The sequence below is a fragment of the Bos indicus genome, chromosome 1, assembly GCF_029378745.1.
Source record: "Bos indicus isolate NIAB-ARS_2022 breed Sahiwal x Tharparkar chromosome 1, NIAB-ARS_B.indTharparkar_mat_pri_1.0, whole genome shotgun sequence".
Classification (NCBI taxonomy): domain Eukaryota; kingdom Metazoa; phylum Chordata; class Mammalia; order Artiodactyla; family Bovidae; genus Bos; species Bos indicus.
This window is the reverse complement of record NC_091760.1, coordinates 57,427,466-57,448,940: the sequence shown is the minus strand read 5'-3', so window position 1 is coordinate 57,448,940 and position 21,475 is coordinate 57,427,466. Positions and strand designations below refer to the sequence as shown.

The 21,475-nt window shown below is 40.0% G+C and overlaps 1 protein-coding gene across 7 annotated transcripts in view; it reads right to left on the bottom strand.

The window, feature by feature from the left end:
* The window catches only part of PHLDB2 (pleckstrin homology like domain family B member 2), a 198,862-nt gene that overhangs the window by 9,871 nt on the left and 167,516 nt on the right, over nucleotides 1-21,475 (bottom strand). For 5 of the 7 annotated variants that reach the window (XM_070787601.1, XM_070787611.1, XM_070787604.1 and 2 more), the window contains 5 exons: nucleotides 21,058-21,243; nucleotides 18,975-19,115; nucleotides 17,666-17,765; nucleotides 9,971-10,178; nucleotides 237-327 (listed from right to left, as the gene is read on the bottom strand). In XM_070787601.1, the coding sequence (XP_070643702.1) occupies nucleotides 237-327; nucleotides 9,971-10,178; nucleotides 17,666-17,765; nucleotides 18,975-19,115; nucleotides 21,058-21,243 (726 nt within the window). The remainder of the gene's footprint in view (nucleotides 1-236; nucleotides 328-9,970; nucleotides 10,179-17,665; nucleotides 17,766-18,974; nucleotides 19,116-21,057; nucleotides 21,244-21,475) is intronic. The other 2 variants (XM_019978192.2, XM_019978254.2) reach the window with 1 other exon arrangement.

Here is a 21,475-nt window from a genome sequence, read left to right as displayed (position 1 = left end):
CCATGGAATTTTTCAGTCAAGAACACTGAAGTGGGTTGCCATTTCCTTCTCCCAAAAGCCATTTGGTGTGGCCAAAAAATAAAAAAGAATAAAAAGAAAATAAGGTCAAGAAAGGTAGAGTGACTATTCCAAGGTCCCACTGCTTATTGAGGCCTGAAGACAGTTTTCCAGCGTCAAGTGCAGGGCATCTTGAACCGCCACATCACTGGCCTCTGGCATAAAGATCTTAGGCCTACCCTGGATTCAAGCAGCCTTGTCTTCTCTGCGTGAGCCTGCTTCAACAGTCTCTCCATTTCCTCTATTCGGGCAATATTTGAAGTGCTGGCACTGAAGAAAACACAAAAGCCTGTTAAGAATACTGCTTCATACTGATGTCTCATCAGATGCACACACACACACACACCAAGATCCAATATGAAATGATGTTGCTTACAAGAATCACTGGTCTGATGAGGCAAGTCACTTCAACTCTAACAACTCTAGGTGAAAGTAACTTAACTCAGTTTAGAAGACAAAATACTGGCAAGGGAAATACCACCACACAAAGTGCTCTACTCATAAGGCAAAACCAAATCCTACAAAGTGTGTTCCCAATATGTTTCCTCCAAAGTTTAGACATTCTGGCCTGTGGGAGGCCTTCTCATTAGTTTAACTAGTCAGAGATGCCAGACCAACAAAACTATCACCAGATTCTACGTAGATGACCCCTAAGTCTGGCAGTCACTTGATTTGGTTTGGGATCATGTGTCACCAGCTACTTTCTTGCTATACCTTCATGCTTCTGGACATTTTATTTCTTATATGGTGATTTAAGATGGTCAATTAAAAAATGACTTCTCTTACGGGTGCAATAGAAGGGTGGTGGCCAGTTGTGTGAATAAAGCCCATACCACCATACCAATGAGGAAACTGCATTCAAGGTTTCAGAGCTTTAAAAGTCATGTCTCTTTAGAAAGACGTCACACAAGTGAAGGAAAAAACCAAAAGAGAAAGAGAAGAACTTGGGAATGTTTACCATTAAACAAAATACTTTACTTTTTACTTGTTCACATTTTGACTATTCTGGGAAAAAAAGGCGGTGGCCTAAGTCAAAACTTATTTACTCTGATGTTCTGGTCATGAAGAACCAGTGCTGTTTCTTACGCATGTAAACTTACTTGCACAGTCACTTAAATATGTTTTCTTTAAAAAAAATTTTTTTAATTTATTTGGCTGCACTGGGTCTTAGTTGTGGTATGTGGGATCTAGCTCTCTGACCAGGGATTGAATCCTGGCCCCCAGCACTGGAGCACAGGCTTAGCCACTGAACCACCAGGGAAGTCCCAAATATGCTTTCTTTTCTAGACTCTCTTGGGTACAGAGAGGTTTTTGTGCCTGTATCCTCCATAACATAGAGCCTGGCACACAGTAGGGGTTCATGTTTGAAACACACATTCATATAAAATTAATTCATGTAAAAATGAATAAGATAATTGTTAGCATAATCTTCTTAAACCATATTGTTGATCAACTCAAACCCTGGATGTTTCAAACACAGTGCTAAGAGTTCTTTTGGAGAGAAATGACCACAGTAATTAAGGACATATAGTTTATCTTAAAATCAGTACTGTGCACACATGTTTATTGCAGCTTTAGTCACAAATGCCAACACTTGGAAGCAACCAAGACATCCTTTAGTAAGTAAATGAATAAATAAACCGTAGTGCATCCAGACTATGTATGGAGTCGTATTTAGCACTAAAAAGAAATGAGCCATCAAGTCATGAAAAGACATGGAGGAACTATACGTGCATATTACTAAGTGAAAGAAGCCAATCTGAAGGGCTAAATATTTTATTACTCCAACTATATGACATTCAGGAAAAGAAAAAAGCTATGGAGACAGTAAAAAGATTAGTAGTTATCAGCAATTTGAAGTGGGGAAGGTAGGAAGGGAGACAAGGATGAACAGACAGGGCATAGAAGATTTTTAGAGCAATGAAAATACTGTTTGATACAATAATGATGGATACAGGATATATATTTGTCCAAACCCAAGAGTGAATCTATGTAATTAACAACTTTGGGTAATAGTGCTGTGTCAATGTAGGTTCGTTAATTGTAACAAATGCACCACTCTGGTGGGGGGTGTTGATAAAGGGGTAGGGTATGCATATGTGGTGGGAGTCCGTATATGGGAAATCTATGTACCTTCCTTTCAATTTTGTTGTGACTCTAAAACTGCTTTAAAAAATTACAGCTAAAAAAAAAAAAAATCAGTATTTCCAGCCCCATTACAAAATGTATCCATCAAGGAGACGGACAGCTTTAGTAATGGTGGATCCTCAGAAGGTTAACAATTAGGCTGACTTGGCAGAGTGAATGTGGGCCAATTTTTAGCCAGGTGTTTTCTCATGAAAAAGACAGGAATAAGGCATATTTCCCCTCATACTTCTGTGGGCTGATGGAGGGAGGTACAGAGGCGTAAGTTCCGTTCTCTTCAACCAGCAAGAACTAAGAAAAAAACTCTTTAGGCACTTCCCTGGTGGTCTAGTGGTTACCATTCCGTGCTTCCAATGCAGAGAACATGGGTGTGATCCCTGGTCACGGAACTAAAATACTATATGCCAATAGTGCAGCCTAACTGAATTTTCTGAAAACATCTCATAGAAAATGCATATTAACATTTACTATATCACATCTTCATAACTGTTAGGCACCTAAAGTCTCTCTTTTAAAAAATTACATTTTAAAAGTTACTTAAAAATTTTTTTTAAAATTTTGGCTGTGCTGGGTCTTTGCTGCTGCACATAGGCTAACATGCCTGTGGCACACAGAGCCTCAGTTCCTCAAGCAGGGATTGAACCTGCGTCCCCTGCACTGGAAGGTGGATTCTTAACCTCTGGGCCACTAGGGAAGTCCCTACTTTGGTTATTTTGTTAAAAATAATAAATTTTTATCCATGGACACCTACTTGTTCTCTATAGCTACATTTTTGCTATTATTGATGTTAAGATTCCACTGATATGTAAAGCACTTTTACTTAGCAAAACTTTAAATGCTGCTCTATGATACTGCTACTCTCTCTGATACGCTGTGGGGAGGGGGCAGAACTGTACCTGCAGTGAGAAGCAGATGCAATCGCAGTAGGAATTTAGGGTGAAGTCTAGACTTGTCAGTATCAGGGCATGGAACAAATGAAATGTAATTTGGCTAGCACCTTGCATGCCAAGGGAGAGCCTGAAGTCGCTGAAGATACACTTTTAATGTATTACCTGGAGCACCAGACACTCATCATTGGTTTCTCCAGCCCATCCAAATTACAAGAGGAGTCATGCTTCCTCCCATTGCTTCAACTTCTGACCTTCTTCAGAAGGCAGGCACATTTCTGATCTCATATAGGATTACTGTATGATACCAAATAATATGAAATCACTTGGCCATTTATGGAGAAAAGATGACTTTCTCTACTTGGCCATGTTCTATTTTATCAACTGAAGATTATTTGTCTTATGTGACCAACTTTGGTAAAAACCCACAGTCATAAAGAAAAATGAAACTTTTTCAAGGGTAAAGGAATCTAAATAGCAGATTTAGTTTTCAGTGCTGAATAATACCTTTCAGCAAAATCTGAATTTGCTTTCTAGAATATTCACTTTAGAGGTAAAGACAAAAACAGAAAAAGGAAGAAAAAACAAGGAAACAAGAACATCATCATACAACAAATAAATAAAACAAAACAGAAAACAAACAAAATTTTCCATACAAAAGAAAAGTTTTCCAAGGCTGCCTTCAATGCACCAATGCTGCCACTAAATGAAGAGCCAGTGCCCCAGAATATTTATTTTCAATTCATTTTCTCAATTTATTTTTTCAGGTCAAGAACACTATTACTCCTGATAAAATGTCTAATCTTTCTCTGTCCAGTAGACTACCTGGTCCCTTTGCAAGCTGTCTGCCCTCCTCTGAAATGCTCTGGTTTTCAGTATCTCTTCTGAGAGAAATCCCTGGAATAAAATGCAAATGCTTTGTTGACTACCTTGGGTAGAAAGCAGAATAAACCAAAGGGATAAGAAGTATCTGGAAGTCTGTTTGCTGCTGCTGCTAAGTCGCTTCAGTCGTGTCCGACTCTGTGCGACCCCAGAGACGGCAGTTTGAAGTATCTCTTAAAACCAAGCTCAGCCTTGGATGCCCTCAACCCTCTACCCAGTCGTGACCTCACTCCACACACACACTGGTGGTGGCTAACAGCTATCATGACATCAATTTCCTCAACATTCTCTCAAAGCATGACCACGAGGTCAGGGCTTGTTAGCAATAGCAACCATAATGTAGAATGGTAGGTAGTATTCAGAACACTACACTCTATGAGCTCATTCAATAATTTTAGCAGAATACAGACTTTATGCAGAACTGACATTCAGCTGCTGTTTTTTGAGACCAAAGACGTGTTTTCTTAGCTTTATGTTTGTGTACAGCGTAATGATACTGAAAAAGTAAAAACACTGTCTGATTCCAAGAATATTCTGCTGGACACAAAGATGATGCCTCGACAAAATGTGTAAGGCAGAGGTACCCACAACTCAGAGTAAGTCTGTAATCCTACCGATGGCTTTTGTGACACAATAAACCACAAGACTAAGTTTATGATGCTAGAACTCCAGCATGGAGCTCCCTCTTTAAAACATGTATAATTTCAGGGTATTTCAATACATCATTTTTAAAAGATCTAAAAAAGAGAAAAGTTTTTTAGTTCTTTATTTCTTTTTCTGTGTATGTGGTAGTCACTCAGTTGAGTCCGACTCTGCGACTCTATGGACTGCAGCCCGCCAGGCTCCTCTGTCCATGGATATCCCAGTCAAGAATAGTGGAACGGGTTGCCGTTTCCTTTTCCAGGGGATCTTCCTGACCCGGGGGTCGAACCTGGGTCTCCTGCATTGCAGGTGGATGCTTTACCATCTGAGCCACCAGGGAAGACCTCTTTCTACCTATCTTCAAAAAGTTCCCATTAGGATGTGCTCACACTATGCATGCCAAACATCAGTTCCTTATTATCCATTTTCCTGATGCTTATCACATTTATTTTCCTTCATAAAATGGGTACAAGCTTATCTTAGGGTAGCATGAATGTTTTTAGGTAGATGGCACACAAGAGAAATGCTTGTTTTCTCTCTCCCTCTTCCTCTTATTTATACTAGACCTTTGCAGGCACCTCTACTTTGGCTTCAATTTTTGACATTCAGAGAATCTGATAGCACACTTAAACTAATGCTTTCTAACTGCGGTGTTGGAGAAAACTCTTGAGAGTCCCTTGGACTGCAAGGAGATCAAACCAGTCCATCCTAAAGGAGATCAGTCCTGGGTGTTCATTGGAAGGATTGATGCTGAAGCTGGCTGAAGCTGAAACTCCAATACTTTGGCCACCTGATGCAAAGAGCCGACTCACTGGAAAAGACCCTGATGCTGGGAAAGATTGAAGGCAGGAGGGGAAGGGGATGACAGAAGACAAGATGGTTGGATGGCATCACCGACTCAATGGACATGAATTTCAGCAAGCTCCGGGAGATGGTGAAGGACAAGGAAGCCTGGTGTGCTGCAGTCCATGGGGTCACAAAGTGTTGGACATGACTGAGTGACTGAACAACAACAAATTAATAATTTCTGACCATGGTGATTGGTAATCTATGATGCTAGTAGCACTGGGTCAGTTCTCTGTGAAGTAACTATGATGCAAAGAAGTTAATACATAATATAATATAAAATCATTAATTTATATGTGGAAAAAAAAAGAAAACAAACCCTGGCGCTGGACTGGTAAACTGGGGCAGGGAGTGGGGGGTGCTATGGAAAATGATGGTGGTCACAGGGAGCTACCTGCCAGAAATAATGTTGTCCTCTTACTATGGCACATTCAGTGGAGTCATTCCCATTTAAAGAAAATGTAGGTGGGTGAACAAAAACAGTAGATTAAGATTTTGGTGGATACTGTCCTGAAGTCTCTAGATCTAAACTTCTTGCTGTTCACTGTTTAGTCACTAAGTCGTGTCCAACTCTTTGTGACCCCATGAACTGCAGCACACCGGGCTTTTCTGTCCTTCATTATCTCTCTGAGCTTGCTCAAACTGATGTCCACTGAGTCAGTGATGCCGTCCAACCATCTCATCCTCTGTCACACCCTTCTCCTCTTGCCCTCGATCTTCCCAGCATCAGGGTCTTTTCCAGTGAATCAGTTCTTTACATCAGGTGGCCAAAGTACTGGACTTTCAGCTCCAGCATCAGTCCTTCCTTGAATATTCAAGGTTGATTTCCTTTAGGATTGACTGGTTTGATCTTGCTGTTGAAGAGACTCTCAAGAGTCTTCTTTAGCACCACAGTTCGAAAGCATCAATTCTTTGGAGATCAGCCTTCTTTATGGTCCAACTCTCACATCCATACATGACTACTGGAAAAACCATAGCTTTGACTAGATGGACCTTTGTCAGCAAAGTGATATCTCTGCTCTTTAATAGACTGTCTAGCTTTCTCATAGCTATTCTTCCAAGAAGCAAGCATCTTGGTAAATCTGATTGAAGTGGCTCCCTTTTAGGTAACTTTCTGTACTCACTGCTATGCTGCTGTTCACCACTTTCAAATATGAGAAATGGGGTTTGAGGAGGGAATCATTTGAAGGGATGTACACATATGGATCTGAGAGTTGGACTGTGAAGAAAGCTGAGTGCTGAAGAATTGATGCTTTTGAACTGTGGTGTTGGAGAAGACTCTTGAAAGTCCCTTGGACTGCAAGGAGATCCAACCAGTCCATTCTAAAGGAGATCAGCCCTGGGATTTCTTTGGAAGGAATGATGCTAAAGCTGAAACTCCAGTACTGTGGCCACCTGATGCGAAGAGTTGACTCATTGGAAAAAACTCTGATGCTGGAAGGGATTGGGGGCAGGAGGAAAAGGGGACAACAGAGGATGAGATGGCTGGATGGCATCACCGACTCGATGGACGTGAGTTTGAGTGAACTCCAGGAGTTGGTGATGGACAGGGAGGCCTGGCGTGCTGTGATTCATGGGTCGCAAAGAGTTGGACACAACCAAGCGACTGAACTGAACTGAACACTTATTTTTAGTTTTTGGAGGGGATAAAGGGGTAGAGAGCAGAAAATGGAGCAGAAAAAAACCACCAATTTAGGAAAACATATAGAGTGTAATTATTTATTAAAGATGGCTCAAAAATAGAAAGGATAAAAAAGGCCATGCTATCAGGGGTTCACCCAGAGGAATACTGTTATAAAATATTCACAATTATTTGGGTAGGTAGTCTGATGTTTTCAAAATAACAACTTTGAAAAGTGCATAGTGCCTCAGAAACCCAGAAAGTCCCTCTGAGATCGCTATACTAGGAAATGAAATGATTGCACCGTCAACTTTTATTCCTTCCACCATTGTTATACAACAATATACAACAATAGTTGCCAAGCTACTGACTTTCGTGTCCTGTTATTCAAAAGTAACACATTTAATTGGTCAATTTACTGGCATTTATGAATAATTACTCAACATTCTAGGCTTTCTGTCCTGGGAACATCAGCTCCCGCACCCCCGCATGGCTCTTGGACACCCTCGTGGAAACAGAGAGTGCCTTACGAGAACACCCAGAGCAAGAGATGGATGGTTTGGTGCCTAGTCATTCCACACACTCAAGTGTCTTTCATTTTTTAAAAAGTGAGATACTGCATTTTCCAGTATTAAAAGAAGTAAAATACTAACCCTTCTGATATTCAACAATAAGGGCAGCAAAAAATTATCTTTAGTCTTTACATATTCCTCTCCTTAAATTTAAATTAAATTTCTCATGTGACAAGGAGAAATACCTATAATTCTTATGGTTGCTTTAGTGTTTTTCCCCAAGAATTCCTTTCCTTCTCTGGTAGGATGTATGCAGTAATATCAATATTTTACCTATTATAATGCAAGAATTAAATACACTGTATTCTATATACCACAAAATGTGGCATTTATCATTTTTTTTAAATATATATTTATTTATTTGGCTACACCAGGTCTTAGTTGTAGCACATGGAGTCTTTAGCTGTGGCATGTGGGATGTAGTTCCCTGATGCGGATAGAACCCCAGGCCTCCTGCACTGGGCATGCAGAGTCTTAGCCACTGGACCACCAGGGAAGTCCCTTTTCTTCTTTTCCTCCACTCCCCCAATTTCCTGGCTATAATATTTTGTTAGATTTGGGTCTCTCAAAATTCTTTCCATTTATGAGACACTAACCCAAAGCTAAGCATACCTTGCTGATACTGCTTCCTCTCTAACTCTGTCTCACTCCTTTTTAGGGGGGAAGGGGAGAAGCAAATGATTCAAAATTTTGTAAAGAAATTCTATATACATGATGATAATTTACCACCAAAATATTTTAAAATCTATCATCCTCTTGCACTCAAGGAAAAATACACCATTTAGCAGATTAGCAAACCAGGACCTAGAGAAATCTGTGATCCGCTTCAAGTAGCACAGTTAGCTGTCATGTAAGGCCCAGAGAGCTCCTGTCCTTAGCCTGTGACTTCACTGTAACAGAGGGAAATTTGTTTGATGGTCATCATTCAATTAGTCATTTTCACTTGAGACAATTGCTCAATGGACATTATGAAACACTGGATGTTCCTTGGGTTTAAATCATAATGGTTCTCAGCCAATTGAAACAGAACAAAAAAAGAAAAAAATCAAAATTGAAAATATGTCTACTATATCCTGAGGTATTTATTCAGCCAACACTAACTCAATGTCTACTATGTGCCAAGATTTCTGCTGAATGTGGAAACCAAAAGATAATTAGACATCCTCCTTGACATTTAGAAATGTACCAATTAATTACTGAAGAAAAAATTTTATACTGCAATGTGATCAGTGATATGAGAAAAAAGTATCAACTTCCATGGAAACATGAAAGAAAAAACACTCTCAAAGGAGAACTTTTCATGAGTTTCCAACTTAAGTTTGAGCTTAAATGGTGAGGAGACTTTCTCCAGGCTAAAGCAGGAGGCGGTAGTTGTAATGCTAGACGCACTCAAGGCTCAGTATGCACAGGTTGAGGGAATACATGAATGAAAGGAAGAACAGACTCCAGACAGTGCTGTGCTGGAGGAAAACAAAACCACTGATAATGCAACAAATTGTCAATTTATGTGGTGTAAATACTCCCAATGTGGCCAGTTTCATACTACCAACATGACATCACTGATCACAGAGTTAGGAGGAGGTGTGCACCTTTGGCTCTTGCAACTGGCTTGAGTCAACTCCAGCTCACTGTTAACTGCAGAGTAGTCTGTAAGGATTTGTGGAGTGAATGAGCATATAAATAAAAGAAACAACAGACGACATGATTCCAGGGCTAGAACCGATATGGTCAAAGGCACAGAAATCTGAGAATTCATCGCCGTCTCAATGAATAAGAAGCTCTGGGAGGTGTAGCAGGACAGCATGAATGCAGAGTTGGGCTGGATCTAGAAGGCCAGGCTCTGAGGTCTGACTTTACTTAAAAGGTAACAAGGCATCCTCCAAGCTCTTGAAGGAGCACTATAGGGAGATTTATATTTTAGATGCACCTTTGGCCATAATCCCATAAGACCACTTTTGCTTGCCTCGAAGTATGAACACAAATGTGAATGGTTAAATCTTTACAGGCAGTCCTAATGAAGTTTGGAGTCAACCAACAGAGGCAAATCTATTTTGAAGCACAGTATACATGTGAAGTCAAGTGTAAAGAAATGAAGGGGAAAATGGATTAGATGGTGTGTGACTGGCTCAAGTCACTCTGGATACAAAGAAAGTACTTTCAAAGACCACCAGGACACTCAACCCTCTTCTGTGTTGTAGCTCTTTTTGTTTCAGAAATTTGGGCTTGTACATATATACTGCCTCAGATTGATGGCTTTACTTTTTGAAACAAGCAGGTGCTTTTCCAAACCAGAAACCTTCCCCAGGAGTACATCTTACCTAGAGATATTGTCAGGTGAGCAGGCAGAGATGCTGGTCTCCATGCTGTCAGAGCTGTCTAGGCTCAGAGTATCAAAGGCCTGGTCCTTGTAGCTGTGATCTGGGTAGTGGAAACTGTTCAAGTAGACATTCGATTCAGATGCTGTGCGGTTGTAAAATTCAGAAGACTTCTGCCTTTGTCCTTCACTCATCTGTTGGTGATTATATCCTAAGGAGAGAGCCATAAATAAGTTCGTATGCCTCATTTTTTCAGTCTTAGATCTTCTAAGACTCTCAAACCAGCAACCCAAAACATCTGCCTATGAAACTGGGGCCTTGGTCTAATTTGTTTTGAAGCCAAGAAGATCAAAGAAACAGCATCATGCTCAGGGCAAGCATGAGTTTCAAAGAAGTGGACTTGTGAGTGATTTTTTTTTTTGTCAGCGATCACTTGACACTTTCCTATGCCATTTCTACATCTCAGCACAATGGAGAATAATACATCAGCACACATAGAAACCCACACACAAAACCAAAAACAGAAACATAATTCAAACCCCAAATCCTCTAACAATGGCTGAGTTTAAGCAAAGCAAGATGACTTCTTATGACAAGCGACACGAGGCTCTTAGGGTGGTTACTTCTTCAGTCGTGTTCCAGTTTCAAAGGTACTTGATCTGGTCGTAAAACAGCAAGTAAATAATCTAGGTGTAGGATCTGAGAAACTTGTATCTTACTCATATCACTAACATTTTTACTTTGGTTAATGTTTCAACTGCACATTTTTCTCATTCTTTTTTTTTTTTTTCCTCAAATCCCCCTGTCTGCCAATTACTTATTTAAAACACTCAGAATCAACAATCTTTCCAATAGTTGTGATCAGCCTAATTAGTATATTTTTAGCTCTCTTCCTTCTTCTGCCTTAACCACCAGCCTTCAGCTAGTTGGTGATAACCGTATGGAAAAGTAGGGATCATATCCATAGGAGCAAAAGTGCCTCTATTAAGAGGGGCTTTCCTTACCCTGGTACCTGGTTAGTTGGCACACCAGCCACAGGCTTTACTTTGTGTTACTCTATGGCTTTCGTCTGGTAGCTGATTTTGGATATCACAAATCAAATTCTCTTTTAATTCTCTGTTTACCAGGTGCTCAGGAATCAGGAGTCATAGTGATAAACGAAGCCCTCAATTCATTAAAATATGTTCTTTAGCCAGTACAATAGCTCACAATCACTTTCTCCCAGATCAAATGTACTACCAGGCCTGTTAAGACTATATATTTGGACCATCTGGATTTTCCCTGTTTTCTTGTACCCTACCTACCTTTCTATGAGGTTTTTAATTAGTAATGAAATGACCAAAAAAACAGGCCAGAGGGCAAAAGAAGGCAAGTGATTCCAAACCGCTTCCTCAGCTGTTGATTAAACATTTTCATTTAAAAACAGATGCCACATCTGTGATGCTTCAACAAAACATTATAGACTGAAACTAAATCTGTAAAATGATTTGAGTTCCATGAAGGGTTTTCATGCCACTAGTATTTAGAGCAGTTTTAGATACTGAAGTTAAAATATGTTAGTTCAGGTTAACACATTTCTGGGAAAGTAAGTTTCCTTAATGTAAGATGTAATCATAAATTATAAATACACACATGTATGTAAAAACTACATATCACTTTGCTAAGGAAAGATGCAAAACATAAAAGCACACCATGAGGCTTGAGAGAGAACAGCATCAGTTGTAAGGATTAATGCATAAAGCATCACAAAAGCCAGCGCATTCATAAATGTGGAGCTTGTGCCTTTTTTCAATCTTAAACATGGCAAAAAATTCATTATACAAATATTTACCTTTGACACTTGAACTTTTGGAATTACTAACTGCTCCTTTTAAATTGTTTCCAATTATTCATTATGGAAAAGGGAGGGACAAAAAATACCAGAGGTTATTTGAAAAGGTCACACATGTATCTTTCTTTACACTTTCAAAAAAGGCTTGTTGGCAAAGAGAACTTCATGCTGGCACCAATAACATGGAAGACATTTCCTTGTTTTAGTATGAAAACCAAATCCCTAAAGGACAACCCTTTAACCCTCGTGTGTCATTTAAAACACAAGAATCGGCTCCTTGGTGATGACATGTGTCACAACCTCCCTTCCCTTCAGTTTTTTCACGAGGAGGAAAAGCTAGTTCCTGTAATGCAATTATGTAAGTATGTCCTGCTCCTTAGATAGTCCAGGATTTTTTTCCCAAATGTATCACAGAATAAGAAAATGAACTTACCACCTTCAGGGGAGGTAGACAGTAAACTAAAATGACTCCGAAGTTTCGAATGTGGGCACAAGGGGCTGCCATGCTAGTGTGCACTGTGAGGACTGCAGATGTGCATTCCCCAGTTCACCGCACTGTGTGTTTTATCTTATTTTATTTCTTTGCTCTGTGTCTCAGAGAACCTTCCATCATTCCAGTGATAGGATAACACCCTGAATTTTTAACTTAAATGAAAAAAGCTGCTGCTAACAAGTAGCTTCCATGGCAGGATATTAGTTTCCTGTGGATCTAATATGAATGGGAACATCCATCTTATGTAGCCCCTCCTTTCCTCCCCACCAGCAACACTTTACTGATCACGACAAACTCACCTGTCACCTGGCTTAGCCTCCTCCCTCCTAAGCAATTCCAAAAAAACAAGTGATCCCTGCAATTGCAAATAAGGGTATGGACCTCTCCTTTGTGATCCTGGAACTGCACCAGCATGATTCCTAGGAGCTGGTTTTGGGATCCAGGCTCTGGCCTGGCCATTTAAAGGTACAGATACTTTCAACAGAAGGATACCACAGGGGCTCAGGAGACGGAGGAGGGTTCGCTGGCAGGAGGCCCAAGGATGACTGCTGGTACAGTGAAGTAGCACCAGAAGAGGTGTGAGCCGGATTAAGCTTCCACTTAAGTGTAGGTTGGGAGAAGGCAATGGCACCCCACTCCAGTACTCTTGCCTGGAGAATCCCATGGATGGAGGAGCCTGGTAGGCTGCAGTCCATGGGGTCGCTAAGAGTCGGACATGACTGGGCGACTTCACTTTCACTTTTCACTTTCATGCATTGGAGAAGGAAATGGCAACCCACTCCAGTGTTCTTGCCTGGAGAATCCCAGCGACAGGGGAGCCTGGTGGGCTGCCATCTGTGGGGTCGCACAGAGTCGGACACGACTGAAGTGACTTAGCAGCAGCAGCAGCAGTAAGTGTAGGTTATCAGGGAGGGGGCCATATATGTCCTGTTCAGCACAGAATCCCATTTGTTTAGTACTCAGATGTCACAATATAAAAGGTCACTGAGTGAATTCATAAATTTCAAATATACTAGTGACTAAATAAGGAAGTGGAATGCATCTACTGTTTCAGGTGGGGCAAAGTAAGCGGATTGGGGGAAAATGATACTTTCCTAAATCCCTGAGAGTGCTTGGTTTTTGTTTTTCTTTTTAAATTATGTGGCAAGAATAATATTCAGCAGTGGGACAACATCTAAAGAGTAAAAAGGCCTTGTAAATACTCTAAAAATCTTTCTTGACTGGACAGGAATGTCTGTTTGAATTGGGTATTTTACAAAGTTTATAAAGTAAGACCTGTAATATCTGAGGCTGGTCACTAAGCATAGCACATACATGGAACCCAAATCAACTCAACATTCTTCACTGTCCCACAAGAGCCAATAGGTTGGATGTGCAAGGCCCACTTATTATTATTATTTTTAAAATACCAGTCTCTATGAATTCTGGCTAATCGTACCTGAAAAGTCCTTTGTGAGTTAACCACTGTTGGATATATAATCTTGCTAATGTTTTCCAAATGTGTCTTATATACCTTAAAATGGTTATCTGGGCCTTAATACAGAAAATGCAATGACCTAAATTTGTAACCTGGGTTTAAGAGGATAAAATTAATCAGTATTTCTGACAATTTCTCACCTGCTGAGAAATTCATTCTTCCTAACCATAGTCCATAGCCGGAAGATGAAGGTGCAGGACAAGTCAGGAATGAGGAGAAGAATGATAGAGAAAGGGAAAAAGATACAAGATCAAAAAGGATGACAAGGGGACAGGAAAAACACACTCTTCGACATGCAGTCATTGACAGTGTTAGTAACAGTACCAGCTTGACAAGAGAAGATATTCATATTTTTAGATTAAATTTGAGTTTATAGAGAAGAATTCAAGAAGTTAACAAAACAAAAACAAGCTTCTGATACATGCACACAGTCAAAAAACAATTTGTTACAGGAAAAAAAAAATGAGAAATCGTCACACATGTTCAACCAGAAAACAGGGAGAATAAAAACAAGATTATATCTATAAAACAATTCTTTATTCCAAGAAGATGCTAACAAATAGCTTTTTAAAGTTAAGGTTTGTAATATGCCATTCAACAATTTGAAGCACAGTTCACCCAACTTTATAACAAATCAGTTCTGTAATGCCCTGCATCACTATCACCTAGCCACATAGGAATCATTTGTTCTAGCCAGTCATTTAGACAGTTCCTCACTCTATACTGGGTTCAGTCTCTGGGTTGGAAAGACCCTCTGGAGAAGGGAAAGGCTACCCACTCCAGTATTCTGGCCTGGAGAAGTCCATGGATTGTATAGCCCATGGGGTCGCAAAGAGTCAGACACAACTGAGCGACTTTCACTTTCACTGTATACTAGGTTTTAAGGCTTAAATGCAGTATTAGGAGCCTCCTAAATCCTTCCATCCTCTCACATAGCCTGCTTTATTTATACTTGGCCTCTATAAAGGAGAAACATGGTATCTTATACTTAGCCTATACACAGTACAAGCCCACTCTTTGCTTTATCTAGATCCTGAGTCTTATGAAGCAACGCTTCCGAATCACTCGTGTTTCCTGTATGATCTGACCTTGCAATAAAAAACCAAGACAAAGAGGGTCATGCAGCTGCCTGTGAATGAACAGCAGCTGCACGCAGCATTGTGTTTTTAGCAAACGTGCAACAATTTCCCTCTATTGTGTAAAAGAAATAATCATTAGACTAAAAATCCACCATTGTACAGTGTTAAATCTGATCATTTCTTAAAGATGACTTGACAATGATCTTTCACTACTTGCTGGAAACAAAAACACCACACAGGGAGGTTGTCATACCTTTCTTGGACTTTCCTGCATTGAACAGAAGAAAAAGGACAAAGATTTCATTCATTCTAAAGCTTACAAAGGGATGGGTCACAAGTTGTACAAAAGCCAATAACCATTTCAACTGTAAGAGTTGAGTTCCTGGGCTCTTTGCTTTAAACTCTGCTCTCAGAGGCCTTTGTTTGCATGATTCACACTGCCAGGTCTATGACAAGAGTGCTTATTGAAGGAAGGCTTATACTTACACCATTGTCCTTGATGGATCCATTATGAATAAGCAGCAAAAAAACAGTTCATTTAAGTTAATAGTATAAGTCGTGAAAATGATAAGGTCTATTTTATTTGAGTTAATGAAAAATGTGCAAGGTCCAATTTTTTCAAAACCATGGACTTTTACTTGGCATTTGCTATTTTAATGGCACCAACAATTGACGGTGAAACAATTCTAAATCAAATTATGATTCATCCTTCCTGGTCCTTGCGGCCCACCTGTATGGGTTTAGCAGAAAATCCTGCCAATTTTTATGGTTCGTTGTAGTTCTAAAAACTGCAATCCCTACCCACTCCTCCTCTGGGTGGGGGAGCCAAAGGTGGCAGGCTGGCCTCATACGATATATCACATCCTCTCACATCAACACACACATGATGCTTCTCTATTTCCTCGGGAACTGTCTCATCATGACCACATGAAACTCTTTAGGAGGAACACCACTCAGAGCTGCAGCAGGGGAAAGACTGAGGCTGCAGGCTTCTGGGATGCACAAAAGACCTATCAGTGAAGAACAGGAGCACAAAAGACAGGTCAAAGACAACAGATTTGGCAGAGGGCACCTAATGTGACCTAAGGGAATTGGCTCAGCTTTTTCTCCATGAACCTAACATGGGGAATCCCATTATTTGAGGGGAACACAGATGAGGAAAAACAGAGATTGAACATCCCTTTAGTTTCACCATATTCTCACAAGAATCCTCTAAAACAATGTTGTTTACAGCCCTTTTTACAAGTCTATTTGCTATACAGGTCTAGCTTTTCTTACTCTATTTTAAGGAAAAAATTTTTTAACATAAAGTACGTGTTGTGGCCAATCTGAACTTTGATGTCTTCAGCCAGTGGGAAAAATATTCAAAAAGAAGTCTATAAATATCACAGAAAAATGTTTCAACAGAAAATAGACTTGACCCACAAGTGAACAGTAATAAATGAGAGCCAAATATACTCATTTATGTTTAATTATTTATAAACTATGGTATATTTTTAGTTTATTAAGAAATTATGATAAAAGAGAAGTCAAATGCATTTTATTAAAATAAATAAAACCTCTCATATATTATAAACCACTTTTATGAATACCATAGCCTCTATTAACTCTTAAATCACACTGGTAATGATATGAAATCCTCTTTCAAGGGTACCTATATGTATGTACATCTCACTTAGCCACACACACACATACATTATGTATACATGCATATATATATACCAATATATAAACATATTTCTGATGGTAATAGTGATTATTCTCTGGTGACATTAGCAAAGATGCCAAGCAGTCAGAATTGCATCCTAGCCACCTTAGAGGGAATAGCTTTAAAATGAATGCATTGAGAGGAAAGATGCCCATCATCCTGTCAGCATCCCACTCACATCCTGGGCACACCTCCAACACTGAATTTACCACATTTGATTGAAATTATCAGTTATGTTTCTGTCTGCCTCATGAGACTAGGTATTTCAAGGGCAAGGATCATGTCATTTATTTGCATTTTTGCTACCTGGCACCATAACTGCTCAAAAGTCAAGGCCAATATAAGTTGACCTAAAGCCCCATTTTAACACAATAAATCTAATCTCCACAAGGAGCTCACCTCTGGAATTGCCTTATTTTCTTCTAGCCATACACAGACTGCTTGAAAATACCATTAGAAATGCAATGTATTATTTCAAAGAAATAGAACATGCTGAGAATCCAAGTCTACCTGAAACCTAACAACCGCATAAAAGTTCAACCCACATTAGAAGGCCTGAAGGAAAGTCTGTGCTGGGCCACTAATTCTGTGTGTTAGCTCAGGGAATCTTTAGCTCAATGAGTCAGTCCTCTAGCGGGAGAGTGGCTCAGCCACAAACCAGGGGAGCGACTTAGCTAAGTGCCCTGATAATCTGTCAGAATCTCAGGGGTCTTTTTTTTCTTTCTTTCAATCAGATAAGGTTAGTAATTCTCTACGGGCCTTTCTGAATGGAAAATTCCACTGCATTTATAAAAAGTGTAATGGGAATATACCAGCCATGTGTGCATATATTAAAACTTATCTCAGTACAACAATAAGAAGATTTATATATACATTCCCCCTCTTTACATTAAGAGTAAAGCTGATTGAATCACTTTGCTGTAGAGCAGAAATTAATACAACACTGCAAACTATACTTCAATACAATTTAAAAAATAAAAATAAAAAAGTGACATTTAGGACTTTGGTTGATCCCCTGTCTAATGACCCCCAATTCTGTTCTGATTCCCTCTCCCTGAGAAATTCTAATGCTTGACAAAGGGCTTGACCCCAGACTTACAAGATACCTACCTCTGAGCATCCTCCGAGATTCTGAGTCTTTGGTCATGGTTGCTAGCGAGTGGGGGAGCACGCTGCCACAGCTGTTGCTCTGTCCCAGGGGCAGGTGGCCCTGTGAGAACCAGGAGGAAACAATTCAGGCAAGCTGCAAGCCCAATGGTCCCTTCGGACACAGCCACATTGCTGTTTGCCTAACTCCTAATTAAGTGCAGAAGGCAGGTCTTTGCAACCAATGTATTGATGCTAAATGGTACAGACCAGTTGCTGTCACTCCCCCAGAGCTTTGCAGCAGCCTCAGCATCACAGCCATTCCTCCACAGGCAGCAGTTCCAGAAGTGAAGACAGATGGGGAAAACACTGTCTAGAACCACCTTCGAGAAAAACTCAAAAGTCCTTCATGCGCCAGGGGCAGAGAGTAGATGCAGGGACAAGAACGCATGCATGTCATGCACAAGGACAGAGGAGATCACACACATGACAAGGGCACCAGCTTCCATCTGCTCCTAGTGATCAAGTGGGCTAAAAACTGGAGAATCCTCCTAACTGTCCCGGTGGTTTTAGCACTCTTTTAAAATAACAAAATCCTAGTGTAAAACATTCTGGGAATACCAGTTTATAAAATAGATAAAAAACAAAGTTATTCTGATTAAGGGCAAGAGAAGGACTCCAACTTCTGTCCCACTCAGAGCCTCCTTCTCTCTTGGCCTTGCCTTCATCCTGCCATGACCCTTCAGGCAAGTCAGCAGAACAGGAGTGAGAGCGACTCAGGCATCACACCACATGGGCTGACATTCTAGCATCAATGCCAACCAGCTGAGGACACATGGACCACTCACCTAGCTTCTTTCCACTTCAGTTTTTCCATGTGTACAATGGAGATACTAATTAGTATTAATACCTCTACTGCATGGTGTTGAGTTTTATAGTCAAACGATACACCTAAAAGGCGTAGCCCAGTGTCAGGTTCCAAGAAATGATCCAATAAATATCGGTTGCTAATACTCCAAGAAGCCAGAGCTTACATCCTCCAATTTCCAGATCTAGGATGCAGCCCTGGGAGTGTGTCATGGAAGTGAATGCCACTCACCACTTGTGTGGTGGCGGCAGAACACACCCTGGGCCAGGTGCTGTGGTCCCAGAGCTTACAATTCCAAATGTCCTCTGAACAAGATAGAAAGTGCAATTCAGTTATGATGTCTGCCCAACAAGCAAACTTAACAATCTATTATTGAGCATTTTCTTTAAGGCCTTTGCATGTCAGTCAACATAAGGACAGAAAGACTCACTGACGGTGAGGCTCGTGATTCTCCCCATGTCCTACCTTTGGGGTGGTGCTTCTCCCCATAGTAGCACTGCTGAAATGTGGGGATATGGAAGGTGTGGTTTTCTTTCGAGGCAAAGTGTCACTCAGATAGAGGCCTTCCTGGTGCTGTTTTTTCCTTTCTTCCAGACTTCTAAAATGCTTTAGATGCAAATGTAAAGCAGAATAGCAAAACTTGACTAATTGAAACAGATCACTAAAGAAATTAAGAAGTATGCATTTACAAAGAAGCTTTGGAATGTTAACACAGACTAGAAAAAAATTATTCAACTTATACTCAAGTTCGCTAAGAGACCTGGGCTAACATTTGGTAAGATACATAGACATGAGAAGTATTTATTGCTGAACCTAGAAAAATTCAGAAAAATCCACCTGTCACTTTGACAGTAGTGCCGGCTGCCTTGGGGCCTCAGGGCAACTTACAAGTTATTATGATGGTTGCCATGTGGATGGCAGAACAGTCAGTGGACAAAGCATAAGTAGTTTCCCCCCTTGTCTGTCTGGACAGTTCTGTGTGATGGCACAGATCCCAGAGTGAGGAGAATAAGAAATGGGAGAAGGAAGAAGATGAAGAGAAAGCAAAACAGGGAAGCTGGTTGAAAGATGGAATCATGTTTCAACCACATAAACATCTCCAAATCTACATGATGTTTCCTTATAAGGCATCCTTACAGACTGAAAAAAAGATCTTGGCCAAGGAGCCTCCATAGCAGTCCCTTACATTTGAAAATCCTCCTGTTGACCATTTTGCATTTTTTTTTTTCAGATTCCTAAGGCAACATTTTGCCAACTTGAAACTTACCAATGTTTTTCTTAGCCTTCTCCAAAATGTCTTCGATAGGAAAGTTATTCTCTAATTAGAGGTTCTTTAGGTTGGATCATTTTAATACTAAACTCAGGCTTCTGAAATATCTAAAAATTAATGCAACTCTGAAATATCAAATTTTCTATCAATCTTCCAACATGCCAATCATGAAGAATATCTTCACTTTAACTTAACAATTTTCTATTTATACTAGACATTTATTAACCTAAAACTAGCAAGGAGATATGGTCCTTTAACCAAAGATAATAGATAGGAAAGGTAGCTTTAAGAAAGTTAAGAGAAAGGCATAATGAACCAGAGCTCACCTACTTTGGGAGGTCTATTGACTGACACCTTAGGATCTTCTGGGGCCAAATTCATGTAAGGATTTGATTATAGTTCAAAGTTTCAAAACAAAATGTTTTGGTGGTTTAGTTGCTAAGTCATGTTCGACTCTTGACACCCTGTGGACTGTAGCCCACCAGGCTTCACTGTCCAAGGAATTCCCCAGGCAAGAATACTGGAGTGGGTTGCCATTTCCTTCTCCAGGGGATCTTCCTGACCGAGGGATCAAACCTGGGTCTCCTGCATTGCAGGCAGATTCTTTACCAACTGAGACACTAGGGCAGTCCATGAGTATTCATAAAATGTCCTAAAAAGAGGGCAACACATTTGGAAGAAGAATTTATTTTAAAATATGTAATAAAAAACTGTTGTTCTATGGACCAAATGCACTGCTTGTGATATGACTCTGGACAAGCTGCTTACCAACACTGAGTCTCAGTTCCCTACATATCAATACAGAGATAGCTCATATTTCATGGGATTGTTAGAAGGAAGAAATGAGACATTTGTAAAATGCTAAGGAAGTTTTGACTCACAGCAGAGGAAAGGTATCTACTATTATGGTTTCAATAATGTGTAAGGAAAATATTTTGTGTTGGCATGGCAACTTTGTATACCATGGATTTTATGGAAATAATTACTATGATTTTGAAAAATACCTGAAGTTGCAACATTTTGACTGAATGGGAATGAAGCCTGAGGATGTGAAACTAGCTTCAACATATCAAAAGCCAGGAGAGGACACTCAAGGTCTCAGGCTCTCTAACAATCCCCACACTCTTAGGGCCAAAATAAATGTTCTTTTTAAAAAAAAGGAGCATGCACCTTATCTTTTTAAAAAATATCTTTGGAAAAACTGAAGAAAAGATTTCACATCAGTACATCTGTTGTCAAGGTAAAATTCCCAAACTCTAAATGCCAGCTCCTAATTACCTGCTGGTCCTGCTGCTGTTGCCTCCTGTGTTTCTTAGCTGGTAGAGGAGGAGGTGTGTCATTTAAAGGAAAAGAATCGACAAAGGTAGCCACGGCTTCAGGCCAAGGGGCTGATGGAGGTTGAGTGATAGGATGAGAAGAAAGAGTGGAAGGAAACATAAATCCAGGACAGACAGACGATCTTTGCTTTAAAAGAGAGAAAAAAAGTATTTATGTGTCCATATGAAATGAAAGAATAAGACAAAGAAATGAAATCGATAATCTCATTGTTCTGTTTTCTTATATGTTACTCAAGGAGTCATAAATGATGTGGAGTATCTTTAAATTTAGCCTTGTGTTCAAATCCCACACTTGGATTAGTAGGAAGTATTTTAATTTACTATTATTTATCTCTCCCCAGATGTTTTAAAGCAGCAGA